This window comes from Leptonychotes weddellii, chromosome 4 (genome assembly GCF_054177405.1).
Source record: "Leptonychotes weddellii isolate Sample4059 chromosome 4, ASM5417740v2, whole genome shotgun sequence".
Classification (NCBI taxonomy): Eukaryota; Metazoa; Chordata; class Mammalia; order Carnivora; family Phocidae; genus Leptonychotes; species Leptonychotes weddellii.
Window position 1 is genome coordinate 39,469,558 of NC_138372.1, and position 18,829 is coordinate 39,488,386.

The following is an 18,829-nucleotide window of genomic DNA, read 5'->3' on the forward strand; positions in this document are numbered from 1 at the left end:
AAATCAATCTTCCATGTAAGCCTCAGATTTTCCAGCATGAAGATCCAAAAGCAGAAGTGGTGACAAATGTGTAGAAAACAGAGTGAAAAAGTCAGAATGCATCATTAAGAATATTACAACAAAAGGAGGAAAACAAATCTTTGGGAATTCATGTCTGATTCAGCTGGGGTAAACAGCCAACTACAAAGGGGGCTTTAAAGAACCCTGCAAACTTCTTACAGATAGGACCCAGAAATCCAATTAGGAAGCCGCCACGACCCTTCACTTCAGGCAGAAGTATACTCGATGGAAGAGGCTACTTAAGAGTCTGCTGGCTGGGCTACTGAGACATGAAACACATTCCCACCGCGTAAGGTGTGAAATAAAACAGAGGTTGCAAACTGGCAGCCGTAGGGCCATGTAGTTTGCTTTGGCACGTGCTCTATTTTTTTTTAATTAATTAGTTTCCAACACTTTAAAAATGGAGATTTCACATCAAAATCTGAATCTGTGTTTTCTTATAAACAGATGGGGAGATCTAGTCCTCTTGGGCCAATACGCTCCCTTCGCGACAACCAGGGCCAAGCAGTGGCGGTCCTCCCTCCAGAGGGGGTGCACGCCCTCCAGGTTGCCAGTATCCCATCCGGTCGGCCTCGCTCCTCACGTCACCTGTCTGGCTTTTGCAAGCCCTTGAGTCTGAGACCCTGGGTTTCAAAAGCCCCAAGGCACTGGGGATGAACTCAATTCAGTTCCAACACATATCAACCACATGCAAGGCACTTAATATAGGCACTGGGGTTATAAGGAATAAGACATGATCCCCGAACCCCAGGAACTCCGAGGTCGCAGTTTCCAGGGAGCCCTAGTAAACTTTTTTTTTTTTAAAGATTTATTTATTTGAGAGAGAGAATGAGAGACAGCACGAGAGGGAAGAGGGTCAGAGGGAGAAGCAGACCTCCCGCTGAGCAGGGAGCCCGATGCGGGACTCGATCCCGGGACTCCAGGATCATGACCTGAGCCGAAGAAACTTGAAATTATAATACATTACCACATGTGCGCTGAAAAGGTATAGAAGTGGTAAAGACTAGAGATTAAATTCACTTTCTAGCTTTCTGAGATGATACCAAGCTCATTGACTTCAGTCTTTCTTCTCTTCTAATCTATGCACTGAAGGGTATAAATCTCCCCCTAAGCACGGCATTAGCTATATCTCCTAGGTGTCAACAAGGATTTTCGTGATCACCTGATTAAAATCATTTTTCCCACCCATGTGGTTTCTTCTTTGACCTGTGGGCTATTTTAAGGCGTATTTCTTAATTTCCAAACATATGGAATGTTCTAATTAACACTTTTAACTGATCTCCACCTTAACTGTCTTACAGTCAAACATACTCTAAATGATTTTAATCCTTTGAAATTTGTTGAGGTTTGCTTTATGGACCCACATCTGGCCAGATGTGTAAATGTTTGATGCAAGCTTGAAGAGAATGCATGTTCTTCAGTTGTTAGACACAACGTTCCATAGGTGCCCACTGGATCAAGTTTGCTGATCGTGTCATTCAAATATTCTACAGCCTTCCTAATTATTTTATCAGTTGCTAAGAGAGGTGTGTAAAATACCTTGTGATATGGTCAACTTGTCTATTCCTCCTTTTGGGTGGTTCTGTCCATTTTTATGTGTTTTTTAAATTGAGGTATAAAATAGAGAAACCTTACATATACAGTTCAATGAATGTTCATATGTATACACCCACATAATCCAAATCCAGCTACAGAACATTTCCAGCACCTCAGGTTTCCCCACAACTTTCCAAGTCAATACGCTACCCCTCTTCCCATTACCACTATTCTGACTTAGGGTGAAAACATTATTTTACCTGTTCTTGAAACACATATAAATGCAATCACAGTATATATCCCTATATGTCTGGCTCCCTTTGCTTAATATTATGTCTCTGAACTTCATTCACATTGTTTAACACGGCAATAGTTCATTCTTTGGATTGCTGTGTAAAATCGTATTGTAAAAGTTCGGCACATTTATCCATTCTACTATAGTGATGGACATCTGAATTGTCTCCAATCTGGGGCTATTGTGAAAAATCCTGCTACAAGCATCCTTAGTAAATGACTTTTGGTGGGGACGTGCACTAATTTCTCTTGGGCATATACCAATTTGTGGAACTGACAGATTCTAGGATGGGCATAGGTTTAGCTTTAGTAGTTACTGCTCATTTGTTCACTCCTTCCAGAAATTCTGTGGGAATTTTAGTTGTTCCATATACTCAACACCTGTCATTGTCAGTCTTCTGAAGCCGTTCTGATGGGTGTGTGGTGGGATGTCAGTATAGTTTAAATTTTTATTTCCCTCATAACTAATGGCGCTGAATATCTACCTCCTCTTATAAGCCATTTGAATACCCTTCTTTTTAAGTACCTGTTGTATGGAAGCATTAAATCACTATATTGTACACCTGAAACTAATATTAACACTGTATGTCAACTAAGAGGAATGTAAATAACAACTTCATGGATAGAAAAAAAAAGTGCCTCTTCATCTTTTGCCCATAATTTTGATTGAATGTACTTTGAGGCTGTTATGAGGTGCATTAACATTTAGCACTGTATCTTTCTCATGAACTCAATCTTTTATTTTGAAGTGCCCCTCTTTACCTCTGGTAAGTTTTTTGCCTTGAAGTGGACTTTGTCAAAAATTAATACACCTAGGGTGTCTGGGTGGCTCAGTCGGTTATGCCTCTGCCTTCAGCTCAGGTCATGATCCCAGGGTCCTGGGATCGAGCCCCGCATCGGGCTCCCTGCTCAGCGGGGAGCCTGCTTTCCCCTCCGCCTGCCACTCCCCCTGCTTGTGCACTCACTCTCTGTCAAATAAATAAAATCTTTAAAAAAAAAATTAATGCAAGTAGGTCGGCTTCTTTTTTGTGTTTGCATGTTTATCTCTTCCTATCCTTTTATTTTCAACATAGCTATCCTTATGTTTTAAATGTGGCTCTTCTTAGCAGCAAACAGTTGAATTTTGTTTTTTATTTAGTTTGATAATCTTTGTGTTTTAATTTAGTCCATTTCTATTTAATTCAATTACTGACATATTGGGTTTAAATCTGTATCTTACTATGTGCATTCTCTTTTTCCTGCCTATTCTAGATTTTTCCCCTCCTACTTACTTTTATATTTATATAAAATAAATATATATTTATATATATACATATTTATATATTTATATTGGTATTCCATGCTTTTCCTGCCTGAACTTGAAACTTTTACTATTCTTTCAATGGCTATCCTTAAGTCACAGTGCACCTCCTTTAATATGCCAAAATCTACTGCTGGCACTTTTACTCTCTTTCCAATGTAAAGACCTTAGGATATATTCTTTAAAGATTTCATCTATCTATCTATCTATCTATCTATCTATCTATCTATCTATCTACCTACCTACCTATCTATCTATCTATCTATCTATCTATCTATCTATCTATCTATCTATCATCTATTTATCTGAGATAGAGAGAGCAAGAGTGAGTATGCGCATGAGCTGGGGAAGGGGCAGAGGAGGAGGGAGAGGGAGAGAGAGAATCTCAAGCAAACTCTGCCTGAACTTGGAGCCCCACACAGGGCTTGATCTCACAACCCTGAGATCACAACCTGAGCCAAAACTAAGAGTTGGATGCTTAACCGACTGAGCCACTCAGGCACCCTAGGATATTTTAACTCCCAAATATTCTGATTTAAATGCCATATTTACCTTTTTTGTTGTTCTTAATTTCTTCTGACTCCCCTTCCTTCTTCTCCCTGAAAAAAACCACCTTTGTAAATTAAGTTCCTTTTATTTATATTTAAGTAGGCTCCATGCCCAGCGTGGAGCCCAACATGGGGCTTGAACCCACCACCCTGAGATCAAGACCTGAACTGAGATCAGGAGTCAGACACTTAACTGACTGAGCCACCCAGGCGCCCCCACTAAGTTCCTTTTAGTATGACCTGCTGAAATCTCTCAACTTTTGTTCATTCATTTTTATTTCACCATTTTTATAGATTAACGCTGGGTATGGAATTCTAGGTTAGTAGATTTCTTTCAGAACTTTAGAATTTGCACTCCATTGTCTTCAGTTGTTTTTGTTGAGAAGTTAGCTGTCTAGTTGTTGCTCATTTGAAAGCAGTTTTTTTTTTTTTTCCCTCCTCTGGCTACTTTTAAGACTTTGTCTTTGGTTTTTAGCACTTTTACTATGATGTACCTCAGTACGTATTCTCTTTATTTATTTACTTAGGGTTCATAGAGCTTTTTAAATCTGTGGCTTGATGTTGCAACAATTTCAGAAAGTTCTCTACTGTTAAATCTTCAAAACTGCTCTGCCCCATTAGATCTTCCCCTCCTTCCAGGACTCCAATCACACCTGCAGAGTTTCTCATTGTATCATCTGTCTTAACCTGTCTCCTATATTTTAATATTTTTGACTTTTCTGCTTTATTCTGAATAATTTCTTCTGACCTATCTTTGAAGTAATTTTTTTCCAGCTATATCTAATCTGCAGGTAAACCTATCCACTGACTTCTTAATTTTAGCTATTCTATTTTTCTGCTCTAGAATTTCTGTGGTGCTTTTTCAAATTTTATAGATAGATAGATAGATAGATATAGTTTTATATGCATGTGTGGTTTCTACTACATATATACATAGTTTCTAGTTCTCCAACAAATTAAAATTTCATTTTTATTCTTACTGAACATACTAATCATAATTATTTAAGAATTTCTGGGGAGGGGGGTGGGAGGATGGGTTGGCCTGGTGGTGGGTGTTGAGGAGGGCACGTTCTGCATGGAGCACTGGGTGTTGTGCACGAACAATGAATCATGGAACACTTCATCTAGAACTAATGATGTAATGTATGGGGATTAACATAAGAATAAAAAAAAAATTATAGCAAATAAATCTACAATAATTCAAAGAGCAAAAAAAAAAAAAAAAAAAAAGAATTTCTGACATGAACAGGCATTTCTCCAAAGAAGACATACAGATGGCCAACAGACACATGAAAAGATGCTCAACATCACTCATCAGGGAAATGCAAATCAAAATCACAATGAGATATCACATCACACCTGTCAGAATGGCTAAAACCAAAAACACAAGAAACAAGTGTTGGTGAGGATGTGGAGAAAGGGGAACCCTCATGCAGCGTTGGTGGGAATGCAAACTGGTGCAGCCGCTGTAGAAAACAGGATGGCATTTCCTCAGAAAGTTAAAAATAGGGCACCTGCATGGCTCAGTCAGTTAAATGTCTGCCTTCAGCTTAGGTCATGATCCCAGAGTCCTGGGATCGAGTCCCGCATCAAGCTCCTTGCTCAGCGGGGAGTCTGCCTCCCCCTCTGCCTGCTGTTCCCCCTGCTTGTTCTCTCTCTCTCTCAAATAAAGAAATAAAATCTTTAAAAAAAAAAACGTTAAAAATAGAACTACCCTACAATCCAGTAATCCCACTAACTGGGTGTTTACCCAAAGAATTTAAGAACACTAATTCAAAGGGATACATGCACACCTATGTTTAGAGCAGCATTATTTATGACAGACAAATTATGGAAGCAGTCCAAGTGTCCATCCATAGATGAATGGATAAAGAAGATGGGGTATATATATATACAATGGAATATTATTTAGCCCTAAAAATGAAATCTTGCCATTCGCTATGATGGAGCTAGAGAGTATAATGCTAAGTGAAACAAGGCAGTCAGAGAAAGTAAAATTACCATATGATTTCATTCATATGTGGAATTTAAGAAACAAAACAAATTAGCAAAGGAAAGAGAGAGAAGAGAGAGAAACCAAGAATCAGACTCTTAACTATAGAGAACAAACTGGTTAACAGAGGAGAGGTGGGTAGAAGGATGGGTTAAATAGGTGATGGGGATCAAGGAGTGCACTTGTTGTGATGAGCATCAGGTGTTGTATGGAAGTGTTGAATCACTAAGTTGTACACCCGAAACTAACATTACACTTTATGCAAACTATACTAGAATTAAAATAAAAACAATATACATAAGTTAATTTAATTTGTCTCCTAACTAATTAATCTGGAGCCCCTATGGGTCTATTCTATTGTCTCTTGCTTTTGTTGTTCTCATTCATGTTGTCTCTTCCTATGCCTGGCTATTTTTAATTGTGTGCAGACACTGTATTTGAAAACTTGTTTGTAAAAATAATTGAAGCCTAGGATGTTGTTTTTCTCCACAGAGGATTTATGATAGTTTCTCCCAGAATCTAGAAACACTGGCAAACAGGGATTACCACAAATCAATTTAATGATAATTCTAACTCAACTACAATTCATTCATTCAATTTCCTCTTTACCCTTCCCTCTAGGGTGCAGCCTTTTGGGGTCCCAACCCAAAGCAAAGGGACTTGTAACAGCCTCTCTTTGTAGGCCTTTGTAGGCCCAAATTTTTGCCCCTATCTTGGGAGGCTCTGGTAACTGCCCCTACCCTCCTTTCTCTCCTAATCAACAAAGGTAAGCTTGCAGAAGCTATGTTGGCACTGCGTGACCTTTTCCCTCAAGCCTAATTAGACCCTTGAATACTTGATCCATTTGGGCTAATTTCTTTCAATGAGGAATGTGGTTGTCATTCAGAAATGGCCAGTCTCCATTACATAAACTCAGGAGCTAGAGGGCAGCTGGAGCGAGCGTAAGAAGGCCAGAAGATAGGGAGACAGAATAAAGCACTGAAGCAGAAAGAAGCAGAGAAGAACCATTTAGAGATCCTGAAAACTTTCCAGGTTCTTCACAGAAGCAAATCTATATTTGTGTTTACCAAGACTTTCCCGGTGCCCTTAGGATCAACTCCTTTTTTTATGCTTATGCTAAACTGAGGTGGGGATTGTGTCCTTGCAACTAAGGGTCATAATGTTATGGAGGGACTAGTGTTTTATATACATATATTTTTTAAGATTAATGTATTTATTTGAGAAAGAGAGAGAGCATGAGCAGGAGGGGCAGAGGGAGAGGGAGAAAGAATCTCAAGCCCCTGACACAGGGTGCTCCCACGACGCTGAGATCACAACCCAAGCCAAAACCAAGAGTCAGACGCTTAACCAACTGCGCCACCCAGCACCCCTAGCGTTTTCTATTTTTTCAAGACTGTAGACTACTGTTACTAATAAGTTGAGAGACAAATAGGATAAGTCAATCAAGAGTCAACATATCTTTAAAAGACTTTCAAGGTAAAGGCCTGTGATTGAGAGGCCACCTTCTAATGTTTCTCTGCCAGGGACATCCCATAGGTCTTCCAGAACTGTTTTACCACCAGGATCTCTTGCAAGGCACACTCAACCGTATCTGGTAAGATACGTGTGTGCAGGGAGACTATGAGCAGTTGGAGGCAAGGCGGAGCCACATGGCTCCTGCAAAATAATGCAAGCGATGAAGCGGGCTAGCGCCAGGACCTAAGATGCTGCATTTAGTGCCGAAAGGGTCCATAAAGGAGGTGGGCACAAATGCAAGCAACAACTATTGGTTGGAATAGGCTAGGAGCAGAATAGATGCTCAATCAACCACAGCAATAGCAAGACACATCAATTGTGTAAGTAAGGTTCTTTGCCAACAAGGGTTGCCTCCATTTACTTCTCCCACACAGGGTGGTGAATGCTTTGAGGACAAGGTCTATGACCTTGTACAGTCAGTGCCTATCTCAGGGTCTGGTATACGGTAGGCAGTGAGTGAATGGAAGAATTAACAGCATTTTACAAAAACGGGTCTACAACACCTTGTCTTAAACTCCTGAGGCCAGATGTTTCAGAATAAAGAACTTTTCAGATATTAGAAAGGTAATAATGATGCATATTACATAACACTCTCGTGGGGTCTGGGACAGCACCTCACAGTCAAACATACTGACAATAAGCATAGTCATCCTATATGAAATAAATTAAGTCCACAAATAGCCCCACATCAATTCAGGTCAGGTTTTGCTGCCAAATAAATTTTGTCACCAAACTTAACCAATAAAAAAACCCTCTAGATTTCAGAATTATAAAGATCTGCTAAAGATAAAAACTCAAGGAACCCTAGAAAGGACCACTAATTTTCACTCATTTATTGGGAAACTATTGTTAGTGGAGCTCATAGTCTACATGAGTTCACAGATAAATTTAACTGCTGATTAGACTTAGTTGAAGAAAATGATAGGTCAGGGGGTGCCTGGGTGGCTCAGTCAGTTAAGCGGCTGCCTTCGGCTCAGGTCATGATTTCAGGGTCCTGGGATCCGTGGGGAGCCTGCTTCTCCCTCTCCCTCTGCCCCTGCTTGTGCTCTCTCTCTCAAAATAAATAAATCTAAAAAAAAAAAAAAATGGGTCAGAAGAAACTATCCAGAATAAAGCATAGAAACTCAAAAATACTAAAATAGAGAAGATAAGTTAAGACATAGATGATAGATTAGAAAGTGTGACTGGAATCCTGGAAGGAGAGGGAATTCATAGTCTAGAAGGGGACACAGATTTGTAATCAGTTAAGGTCCAAAGAGGGAATGACAAAGCATTGAAAAAACACATAGAAATCTATCTGGGAGTATTTGGAAAGGCTAAGCTCATTGTGAAGGATGGGAAGCATACCAAGGCAGAAATTCAGGCAAGGGAACATGAGCACAAGCACATAATGGCATGGCAGGGCAACTCATCATCTATCACCTGCTCCAATTTCAAGGTAAGTATATGAAACCTATTTCTCAGCATTCCCATCTTACCTATGGGGTCCAACCATATTCTTCAAGCTTTCCAGTAAGTGAATCAGATGGAAGAAGTCTACCTTCTAGCAAATGATAGTTCATGTGCTTAAGACACTTATCTGAGAGCCCCACATAAGAGAAATCCACTTGAGCCATGCTTCTCAAAGTGCGGTCTCCTAACTTGCAGCATCAGCATCACCTGACACTTGCTGGAAATATAAACTCTTGGGCCCCACCCCAAACCTACTAAATCAGAAACTCTGGAGGTGGGGCCCAGCAATCTGTTTTAATAAGCTTTCCAAAGGTTCTGATGCATGCTAACTTTGATTAACTCCTGATCTAAAGTAAACCCTTCTCTCCCAGTGTGATTCAGACCACTGCTTAGAATTTGTTAAAAAACTACATCTCTTGGGAACCAGTCCAGACCTCCTGAAGCCAAGTCTGCCCTGCAGTGGAGCCCCGACTCTACACCTCTAATAGGTACTCCCTGTGAATCTCATGTTTCTGGGTCCAAGTTTCAAATGCCACTGCATTAGATTATAAACTCCTCAAGGGCAAGAACTGTCTTGTTCACGGTTGAATTTTTCTAATAGCTGGGCTGTAACAGCCACTTGGTGACTGTTTCTGAATTGATTAGCTAGCTCTGGATCAATGTGCAAATCACTACAGCAATGTCAAGGTTGCTTAGGACCATGACTGAGAACTACAGGGGCTATGTGCTTGTCCCACCTTGTCTTATTCCCCTTAACACAAAAACAGTTTTGCTTATTTTAAAATGGTGGTCAGCAGCTTGCTAAGAATAGCTGGACTGTTAACTATGGAATTAAAGCTATCTTTGTTTTAAGCTATTTGGTTTTAGAGAAAGAGAACTATGGGTTGGGAGAGCAAAAGAGGGAGTTGAGGGCCTTCATGTAGCACCTCAACTACCTTGAGGCGAAGTTCAGACTAATTTAAGTAAAGCTGACAGACATAACTGTTAGCCTTGGGGAATATGATCCACTCAGAAACACTATTCCAGCCAGAAAAGAGATGGCTTTCAGCACCCGCATCCTTGGTTTAGATTTGGAAGAAAGAGACCTTCAGAATTCAGTCTCCTTAGTTCTCATTGACCACATATCACCCACCAAATCAGTCCAGTTAGGGGTAAGAGCTCCTCATTTCTCAAGAAGTTAAACCTTTCCAAGTTTTATAAGCAACTGAGACTAAATGGCTCAAGAAACACACACACACCAGAAATTAAATAATTGACCTCGAGGATACACGTATTTTAGTAGTCCCATTCAGAAAAACTGTCAATTTATTTTTCTATCCAATTCAGTGTCAGTGATATACAAAAGGATATAAACAGATTACCATATTTACAGGAAGATACACAAAACAATTACCAAGGAACAAATCCAGCAAAGTGACAAACTGCTGCTTATCCACAGCCACTTAACTGTACATGGTTTATTGTAGGACAGTTTCCCAGTTCCCCGGGAAAGATGCTATGTGAATTTATACCTTCCATAAGGTCAAGCGAACAGTACAAGAGCTGACAGAACCATGTTTTGTACTGACAAAGAAAAGCTTTTAAAGAACACGCTCTAACTTTCAGGTCAATGTCATAGCATCAGTGGGCTCACAGGCAGGATGTGACTTCATTAAAGGAAATGCTTCCCTCCTCTTGGCCTTCCTAAGATCCTCTTCCTTGTACACAGGAGAAGGAGCTCTCTTCAATAACAGGTGATTGAGCAACACCTTACCCAAACAGATGGTGTGTAGATTATCAACACACAATGGGGAAAAGGAACTGACTTTCTTATCTACTAAATACAATCCAGATTTGGGAAGGCAGTTTCCAAATCTCCACCATGTGGACATTATGTGAGCTGTATTTTGTACACAGCACATTACCTTGAGAGAAAATAAGGATGAACACCTCAGAAATGTTCACATTGCTCATCAAATATACCTTTTCCCAAAGTATATGGGAAATGGCAAAACCCTAAACCTAGTCAGATATTAAAGGGATCATCCCATCCTCACTCTCAGGAATCCAATGGGTCATATACCACAATTCTTCTTTAACGGAAGCAGAAGGTTAAGAGTCGTTTTCTCTCAAAATGCCTCAGCCAGGGGCAGCACAGAGTGGAACAGAAAAAGCTCCGTAACTCTAAAACATGGAACCCAACAGTTTTCAGTCAACTTAGCCACAATCTTCTGGTCATCTCCAAGGAACTACTACATTCAAAATTCAATGTTCATATTCAAAAAAGAGAGCACCCATTTCAGATGAGAAGAGAAAGAAAGAGAGAGAGGAGGAAAGAAGGAAAGGAAAAGAAAGGAAGGAAGGAAGGAAGGAGGAAAGGAAGAAAGGAGGAAAGAAAGGAAGGAAGGAAGGAAGAAAGGAAGAAAGGAGGAAAGAAAAGAAAAGGAAAAGAAAGAAAAGGAAGAAAGAAAAGTAGCAATTAGCCTAAATACTCCAAACACTCGACAACTGGGGAATTGTCTCCTAAAGACACTCTAAAGGACAGCAGGATTCATTTATAATTTGGCATGTGCTGGTTGAAGGGGCAACAAACAAAAGGAATAAAGATATAATGCATCAAGTAATCAGACAAATGGTAGACATACATACCACATTAAGGATTCATACACAATACTGTACTGACTTTAAAGAAGAAATTGGGGGAAAGTAGAGGGAACAATAGGAAAAGAATTACAAGGAAGCATTTCAGCCCTATGCCATCAGTGAATACCTACCAGTGGGACCTCCTGTCTTTCATCTCCAAAGAAGTTGATCTAATAAATAATAAAACTACCTCGCTCACTTTTGGGACATACGACATACTCCCAAGTACAGAAAGCCCTCCGACATTTTGGTTTCACTTGCTATTTGATGACTAAGTTGTTTCTGGTTGTAAAGATTTTCCTAATATATTTTTATTAGCCAGTTAACACGGCATAGGCTGCTCCCTCTGTGAGGCCAAACAGGCTTCACCACATAATCTGATCTAATGAAGATGAAGGGTGGGGGTGGAGGAAATGGAGAGCAAAAAGGGAAAGTTTCCTGGTTTTTGTTGCAAAACTTCTCTCACTTGAAAACCTCTGCAATCACTTAATGTTTTGTTCCAGAAAAAGAAAGCAAAACTAGTTGGGAAAATACCCATATACTTATTGTTTACCAGCATGATACAAAACAAATTCATAGTTGTCAATCGTCTTTCGAAAACCAAATGTGAATGTTTAATCTTGAAACTTAAGAACTGAATTTTTCCACATTCCTTTACATAGAGTTAGCATCTGTAAATTGAGATCTTTTTTGGACAATCATGCAAATTTAATTTGTCCTTGGAAAGAAAAATACAACCTACCAGATTAACAAAATATGTCCTTTAAACAGTAATTTTTCTGTGAATTTTTCTGCACTGTTACCACCTTTATCCTTCAGTAAAAAGAAACTACTCCTAAAAGGCTTATGGATTTTGAGTGTACAGAGAGTTAAAACTCTCAGCACAATTAGGAAGATTGAATCAAGTCAACCTATTTTACCTTCTGAACTGGCTCTACTCAGCTCAAAAGTAAATTCTAAAAATTTTCCAGCTATTATTATTAAGCTATAGAAGCTACAGACATTTTTACCGCCATAGAGGCTTCTGTAAAATTGAATAAAGATTTTATTATACCACACACACAAAAAGCAATAGGTACAGAAAAGGCAGTTTTCAGTTATTCTGTTGAGAATTTCTTTCCATGATTTCTCCCATTAAAGTATAGTTTTCAAAGCAACCACCACGACAAAGGAAGCATCTAATTAGTCCATTTTCTTCTGATCCAAGAATGCTGAACATTTACTGTCCCATCTGTAGCTGTATCAGCAGTGTAATGAATACAGTTTATATTACTGAGCTATTCTTTGAACTCCAAGAACTGTTGAAGTCTTTTCTGATGTTCTGCAGATGCTTGCACAGCACTAAATGAAACATAAATTCAAAGCATAAGCTTTATTTTACATTAAGCATATTAAGTGAACCACAGAGCACAGAGTCAATATTTTTCAAAACAATTAAAAACAAATAGAAATCTTCACTTATTTAGTACTTCTGAGAAAGCTGGATGAAAACCCTCCTTAGTCTAATGAGGAGGAGGGCTTGCATTCAGTAACGGCACACTTCTACCTTCTAAAAGACCAAAGCAAATTAAGACTGACAAGTGAAAGCATCGATTTTAACCTGCTCTGCTGTGGAACCTGCTGTGCAGAGTTCCAGGCCTGGCAGTAGATTTTCTGGATTTTATTATTTTATTTAAACCAGATTCCAACATTATCTTTGAGCTGTGGAGTATTTGAATTGCCTTTAATATAAAATCCTTTAAACTAAAATGTTTGGTTAAAACACAATAGACTCCACTAATCGTTTTCAAAGGTAACAGCTTGGTGGTTTAGATTTAGTTTTCCCTTTGAACATAAGTCATGTCGTGGATGGGGAAACGGAGTTCTCTCCCCACTCTTGCCCCCACTAAAATACATCACCTTGACAAAATTAGGGCAAATATATCCTGAAACTAGTAGAAAATTTCCTTTTAAACTTTTGGGCAAAAACTGAATACAATGAAAGATTCTGGTTTTCTGGCTGTTGAAGATGTTATTATTAAATGATAAAATTCCAGGTTACAGAAAGTTACCAGTTTTAAAAGTGCCAAAAAAAGTCTTATTATAATAATTTCACTACGAATCACCCCAAACTGCCTTACATCTCTGCCAGCTTAAACCTTCAGCTGCCTCCAGTTGAACCATTTCAAGTACTTTACTGTGTGTACTCCCTCTGGGTGCTAGTGAGGCCGAATGACACACCTTTTCCATAGGAGGGTAAACACAGGTAAACAGACGTTTGTGAAAAGGTCAGAGGTTAGGGAAGACAACACAGCCTACCAGTTAAGAGTATAGACACCGGTGGAGAGACTCTGGGGTCAGAAAGATCTGAGTCTGAATTCTGGTTCTGCATAATCATGGGTAAGTTAAATCATTAGGTAGCTTGACCACAACCACAGACAATTAATGATGTAACTAGACATAAATCCAAATGTTTTTTAACTCCACATCTTTTTTCCCACCACACCATTCTGTCCTAGACGTACAAAATAGTCTCTGCTGACTTCATCATGTTTAAAACATGGCTCTTCCCAGAGAAAAGAAACTAAGGCAGAATTTCATTCTCCTAATTTTTTTTTTAATCAGTTATCTATCCCCCTTTCTTATCTAAAACTCCCTGTGTCCCCCTTTCTCCCTGTTCTTGCTCTATCATCAGTACAACTATTTCATGCTCCACATCCATTGAGCATCCTCCATGGCACCTTACATCTTAGAGGCAGTCCAGTGCACAGGGAGAAAAGGTGGCATTTTAAGAATAGGAAGGAAGACCTGATTTCAGGTTCATGTTCTAATACCAACTAGATTGTGCTATTAGGCAAGTTCTTAACCTCCTTGAGCCTCAGTTTCCGTATCTGTGGAGTTATGATAACTTCTACACTTCACAAACTCTTTAAGAAAAGGAAATGAAAAGAACATGTATAAAGTGTTAAGTGTATTGTCTAGAACAGTGCTGTCCCAATAAACTTTCTGCAATGACAAAAATGTTTTAGATCTAAGCTAATATGGCAGCCACTAGCCATATGTAGTTACTGAGGACTTAAAATGTGGCCAGTGTGACTGACAAACTGAATTTTTAGTTAATTTAAATTTAAACCACCATATGCAGCTATCGTATTGGAGAGCACAGATCTAGAAGGCTCTCGATAAAATTTTGTTTTTAAACAAGTGAATAAACCTCTTACAGCTCTTTACATTCCCACACAGAACCAAGTGTTCCATAAAAACCTACTATTTCTGCTGTGTATTATGGAAGTAAAAGGAAATATACTGCTGTTTCTAAAAGCAGGCAGTATGAGGAAGTTCTGAACTATTTATTGATAGTTCTGCATACAGAAAAAGCAATCTCTTATGTCCTCTAAAGTTCACTTATAATTGTGATAAACACAGTTAATAAACTTGTATCCCTTATCCTGCCTAACTAGATTGTTTCATGAGAAGAAAGCAATAAACATCAATGAAACTAAATATAAACAGGTTTGGCATTTGTGGTTTTCTCTCTGGTTCCGTTTCCGAAGGTGTTATGATCTGTCACTGTTTTTCCAGCATGATTCACAAAGTACCAAGGACTTGTTTATGGAACACTCTGCTCACCCCAAGTCTCAGTTAGCTGACCAAGATGTAATATCGGAATTATTTTTAATATGCTTTTCTGAAAAGGTACTCCATTTTTTGCCTTTTCTCTCTCATAAGGATGTTTTGGTAATTAAAAAAAATTATATATATAATTCATATATATCTATATGAAATTACATTTACTGCTTTTATAACTTTCTATCTTCTTTGTTGTCTATATGAAAGAAGGCCCCAAAGCTTATATGATAGGCCCAATTTTAAAATATAAATATTAAGTCTAAATCCAAGCTGTTAATTCCCAGTAGGAATCGTAAAAGCCCCAAAAAAACATGTTCAACATATGAGCCTTTGTAATTCTCATACCTGTTTCTCAACAGAACTCCTGAATGTGGATTCTTATCATGGATTAAAACAGGTAAACTTACTTCAAATGTTCACCAAATGTAGTAGTTATTCGATAGATGGCAGTTTTTAGTGATGCTCTAAATGCAAATCTTAATGTTTTATAAGAAGTGTCCACAAGGCTTCCTGAAATCCGAGGTGGTTTACTGGAAGCATGAGGAAGCTTGAAGTACTTGTCGACTGCCTAGATCAAGAAAGAAAGAAAATAGTTCAGAATACAAAGAAAGCCATATTAGTCCAAAGGATTAAGGAGATTTTATTTCAAATAGACTGATAGAGATACACACATCATACAGACATACTAGACAACATTTATTTTGGATCACAATCAGAACAGTTTGCTGGGGAAAAAAAAAAAAACCGTTCAAGAAACAACGCAGTGGAGGCTCAGCCCCGACAGCAGTTAGCAGGGAAAAGTCCAGACCCGTCCTCTAAAAAGGAGCTATACTCCAATGGTCTTGAAAATGCAAAGCTGGGGGGCGCCTGGGTGGCTCAGTTGGTTAAGCAACTGCCTTCGGCTCAGGTCATGGTCCTGGAGTCCCGGGATCGAGTCCCGCATCGGGCTCCCTGCTCAGCAGGGGGTCTGCTTCTCCCTCTGCCCTCTTCCCTCTCGTGCTCTCTGTCTCTCATTCTCTCTCTCTCAAATAAATAAATAAAATCTTTAAAAAAAAAAAAAAAAAGAAAATGCAAAGCTGGGAAGTGAAACACAGATATCCTACTCTGCTTAAGGTGTGTGACAGCTAAGAGTACTTTTATTATAAATCTCAGCAAAAAGAAAGACAAGACCAAAACTATACTTTACGTAAATAAAGTTATTTACTAAACTAGCTTATCTTCCTTTTCATTTCTAGATGATAAAGCATCTGTGAGCAAGAATAGGTGGGGAGAACTGACTTTATTTATACCTGATAAAGAGATTTAAGTATATCTTTTAAAGATCCAAGGTAAACGATATAATTTTTAAATGATATAACTACATTAAGAAAAGGGAAAACTGAAGATAGGAATGTGTAAGTGGATTAATCTACTATAGCAAGATCATGTCTACAGTGACAAGAATAGTATAAGCCTATTCTTTATACTTATGGATGTAACCACCAAAAGAACTAAAAACAGTTAAAATGATTTCTGCCATCAAGTTTTTAATTTCAAGAACTCTTCTTTTTTTTCTTTTTTTTTTTTTTTTAAAGATTTTATTTATCCATTTGAGACAGAGAGAATGAGAGACAGAGAGCACGAGAGGGAGGAGGGTCAGAGGGAGAAGCAGACTCCCCGCCGAGCAGGGAGCCCGATGCGGGCCTCGATCCCGGGACTCCAGGATCATGACCTGAGCCGAAGGCAGTCGCCTAACCAACTGAGCCACCCAGGCGCCCAAGAACTCTTTTATATTATCTGAGTGATCTTTTTTATTTTAGCATCCTATTTTTGTTTCAAGGACGTAATATCTTCTCCTATTTCTGAGGATTTTAATGATTTTTGTTGTTTTGGTTTTTTGTTTTTACAGTTTCTTCTTTCCCTTCCTTTGCTTCTTTGGTCTCTATCTTCTGCATTAGAGACTTTGCTCAGAAATCTAGTGATCCCTGGCTCATGACTGAGGGTGGGACCTCCTAAAAAAGCTGACCCAAAGCTGAGTACACAGAGATTACGGACAATAGGCTTCACAATAGGTGATCCACATGGGGTTTTTTTAGGGTGGGTGCCCAATTCAGTAAACTTTTTCTTCTTGGATTAGTCAGAGTTCCCAGAGAAGAGTTTTCCAGTACTCTGGAGGGCCTGTGCTCAGGCGAGTACACCCCTATGCTTTTCAAACAGAACCCACAACTGTGTCTGTTGTATCTACTCACAACTCTGCCAGCCCAGAGACCCCGGTGTTCTACCCTCTCTAAAGGATAAACCTCCCTAAAGGAGGAAGGAGCACCAGCAGCAGAGAATCTAGGGATCTAACTGATTTTCAAACAGCTCTCACCCATCCTTATTTTGGTACCTGTCCCTTCGCCCCTGGTTCCAGAGGTACTTGGTGCCTGTCCCACTACTGACTTCAGATTTGCCTCTGGGATCTGCTAAGTTAGTTATTTCAACCATCTGCTCTCCAGCTCTGAAAACTCTGTTGCTGTTGTCTCCTCTCCTGTTTATGGATTTATGTCTTTTTAAAAGTCTTTTTACTATAGTTTAGCAGAGTTTGGGGGAAGGAACAAGATTTAATGCGTGTGTTCAGTTTGCCATGACAAGTTCAAGTCCAATTGTTTATTCTTTCAACAGTAACTTATAAGAGTGTTTCCTAAGACTGGGACATATTTGAGATAATTTTACGCAGTATGGGAGGTGGTATTCAGTGACAAACTTAAGCAACATTAGATAACACTGAATCATAAGGGATAAAGTTACCTCCTTTTCAATTTTCTTTTTTTTTTTTTTAAGATTTCATTTATTTATTTGAGAGAGAGAGAATGAGAGACAGAGAGCATGAGAGGGAGGAGGGTCAGAGGGAGAAGCAGACATCCCGCTGAGCAGGGAGCCCGATGCAAGACTCGATCCCGGGACTCCAGGATCATGACCTGAGCCGAAGGCAGTCGCTTAATCAACTGAGCCACCCAGGCGCCCCCTTTTCAATTTTCTTGCAAACTTTCTGACTAACCCTCATCAGACGAGGAAAAATAGTCATCATCATTTACCACCTGGGTCCAATAGACCCTTTTTATAATTTAAAGTCATCTTATAAAAAATCTACAAAAGAATGATACCATCAAAATGCAGTATTTTAAAAAATTTTTGACAGCTCATAATTTTGTTGAAGAGAGACTAGCCATTTTCCTTGCACTGTAACTGGAAAACATTTTCATTCTTAGGTTTATAAAGAAAAATTCAAATGACCAATCCAGTGAGTTTTTTCATTTCAACATCATCTACTTCCTTCCGATTACCTTTGTATACACCTTTGTATACCTTCAGCACTTATCCACTTATGAACCATATAAAGTAAATTTTGGTGCAAAATATCATAGAAAATGAAAGAATACTGTCACATGTACTTTTGACCAAATGGGATGATTCACAGGTTCTTATTATAAAATATTGTGAGACAAGTCTTTCCTCCTGAATGACTTACTGGATGAGAATATCACATATATTTCCTTTTCTCCTTAAAAATACATTGTTCTGTCATTTATTCTTGAGTTTGAGAAAATATACCTAGAATATTGTCATCTGAAGATTCACAGTCTGAAATTCCTCTTACATGATCACCATTAAAATCTAGAGCAGTGCTATCCAATATGGTAACCACTGAGATACATGTAGCTACTAAGCACTTAAAATGTGGCAGCTCTCAACTGAGATATGCTGTAAGTGAAAAATACATATCAGACCTTGAAGACTTAGTGTTAAAAAATACATAGAATATCTCATTAGTAATTGTTGTATTGATTACATGATAAAATTATAATATTGTAGATTTACTGAGTTAAATAAAATATATCATTAAAATTAACCTCACCTGTATTTTTTTAATGTAACTCC

The 18,829-nt window shown here is 38.7% G+C and overlaps 1 protein-coding gene across 1 annotated transcript in view; it reads right to left on the bottom strand.

Annotated features, from left to right (window-relative positions):
• Window positions 1-9,971: 9,971 nt before the first annotated feature.
• Window positions 9,972-18,829, bottom strand: part of NDC1 (NDC1 transmembrane nucleoporin) — a 46,214-nt gene continuing 37,356 nt past the window's right edge. Inside the window, exons 17-18 of the mRNA XM_081818428.1 lie at window positions 15,337-15,497; window positions 9,972-12,661 (exon numbers count right to left, since the gene is read on the bottom strand). Of these exons, the coding sequence (XP_081674554.1) occupies window positions 12,598-12,661; window positions 15,337-15,497 (225 nt within the window). The 3' untranslated portion in view covers window positions 9,972-12,597. The remainder of the gene's footprint in view (window positions 12,662-15,336; window positions 15,498-18,829) is intronic.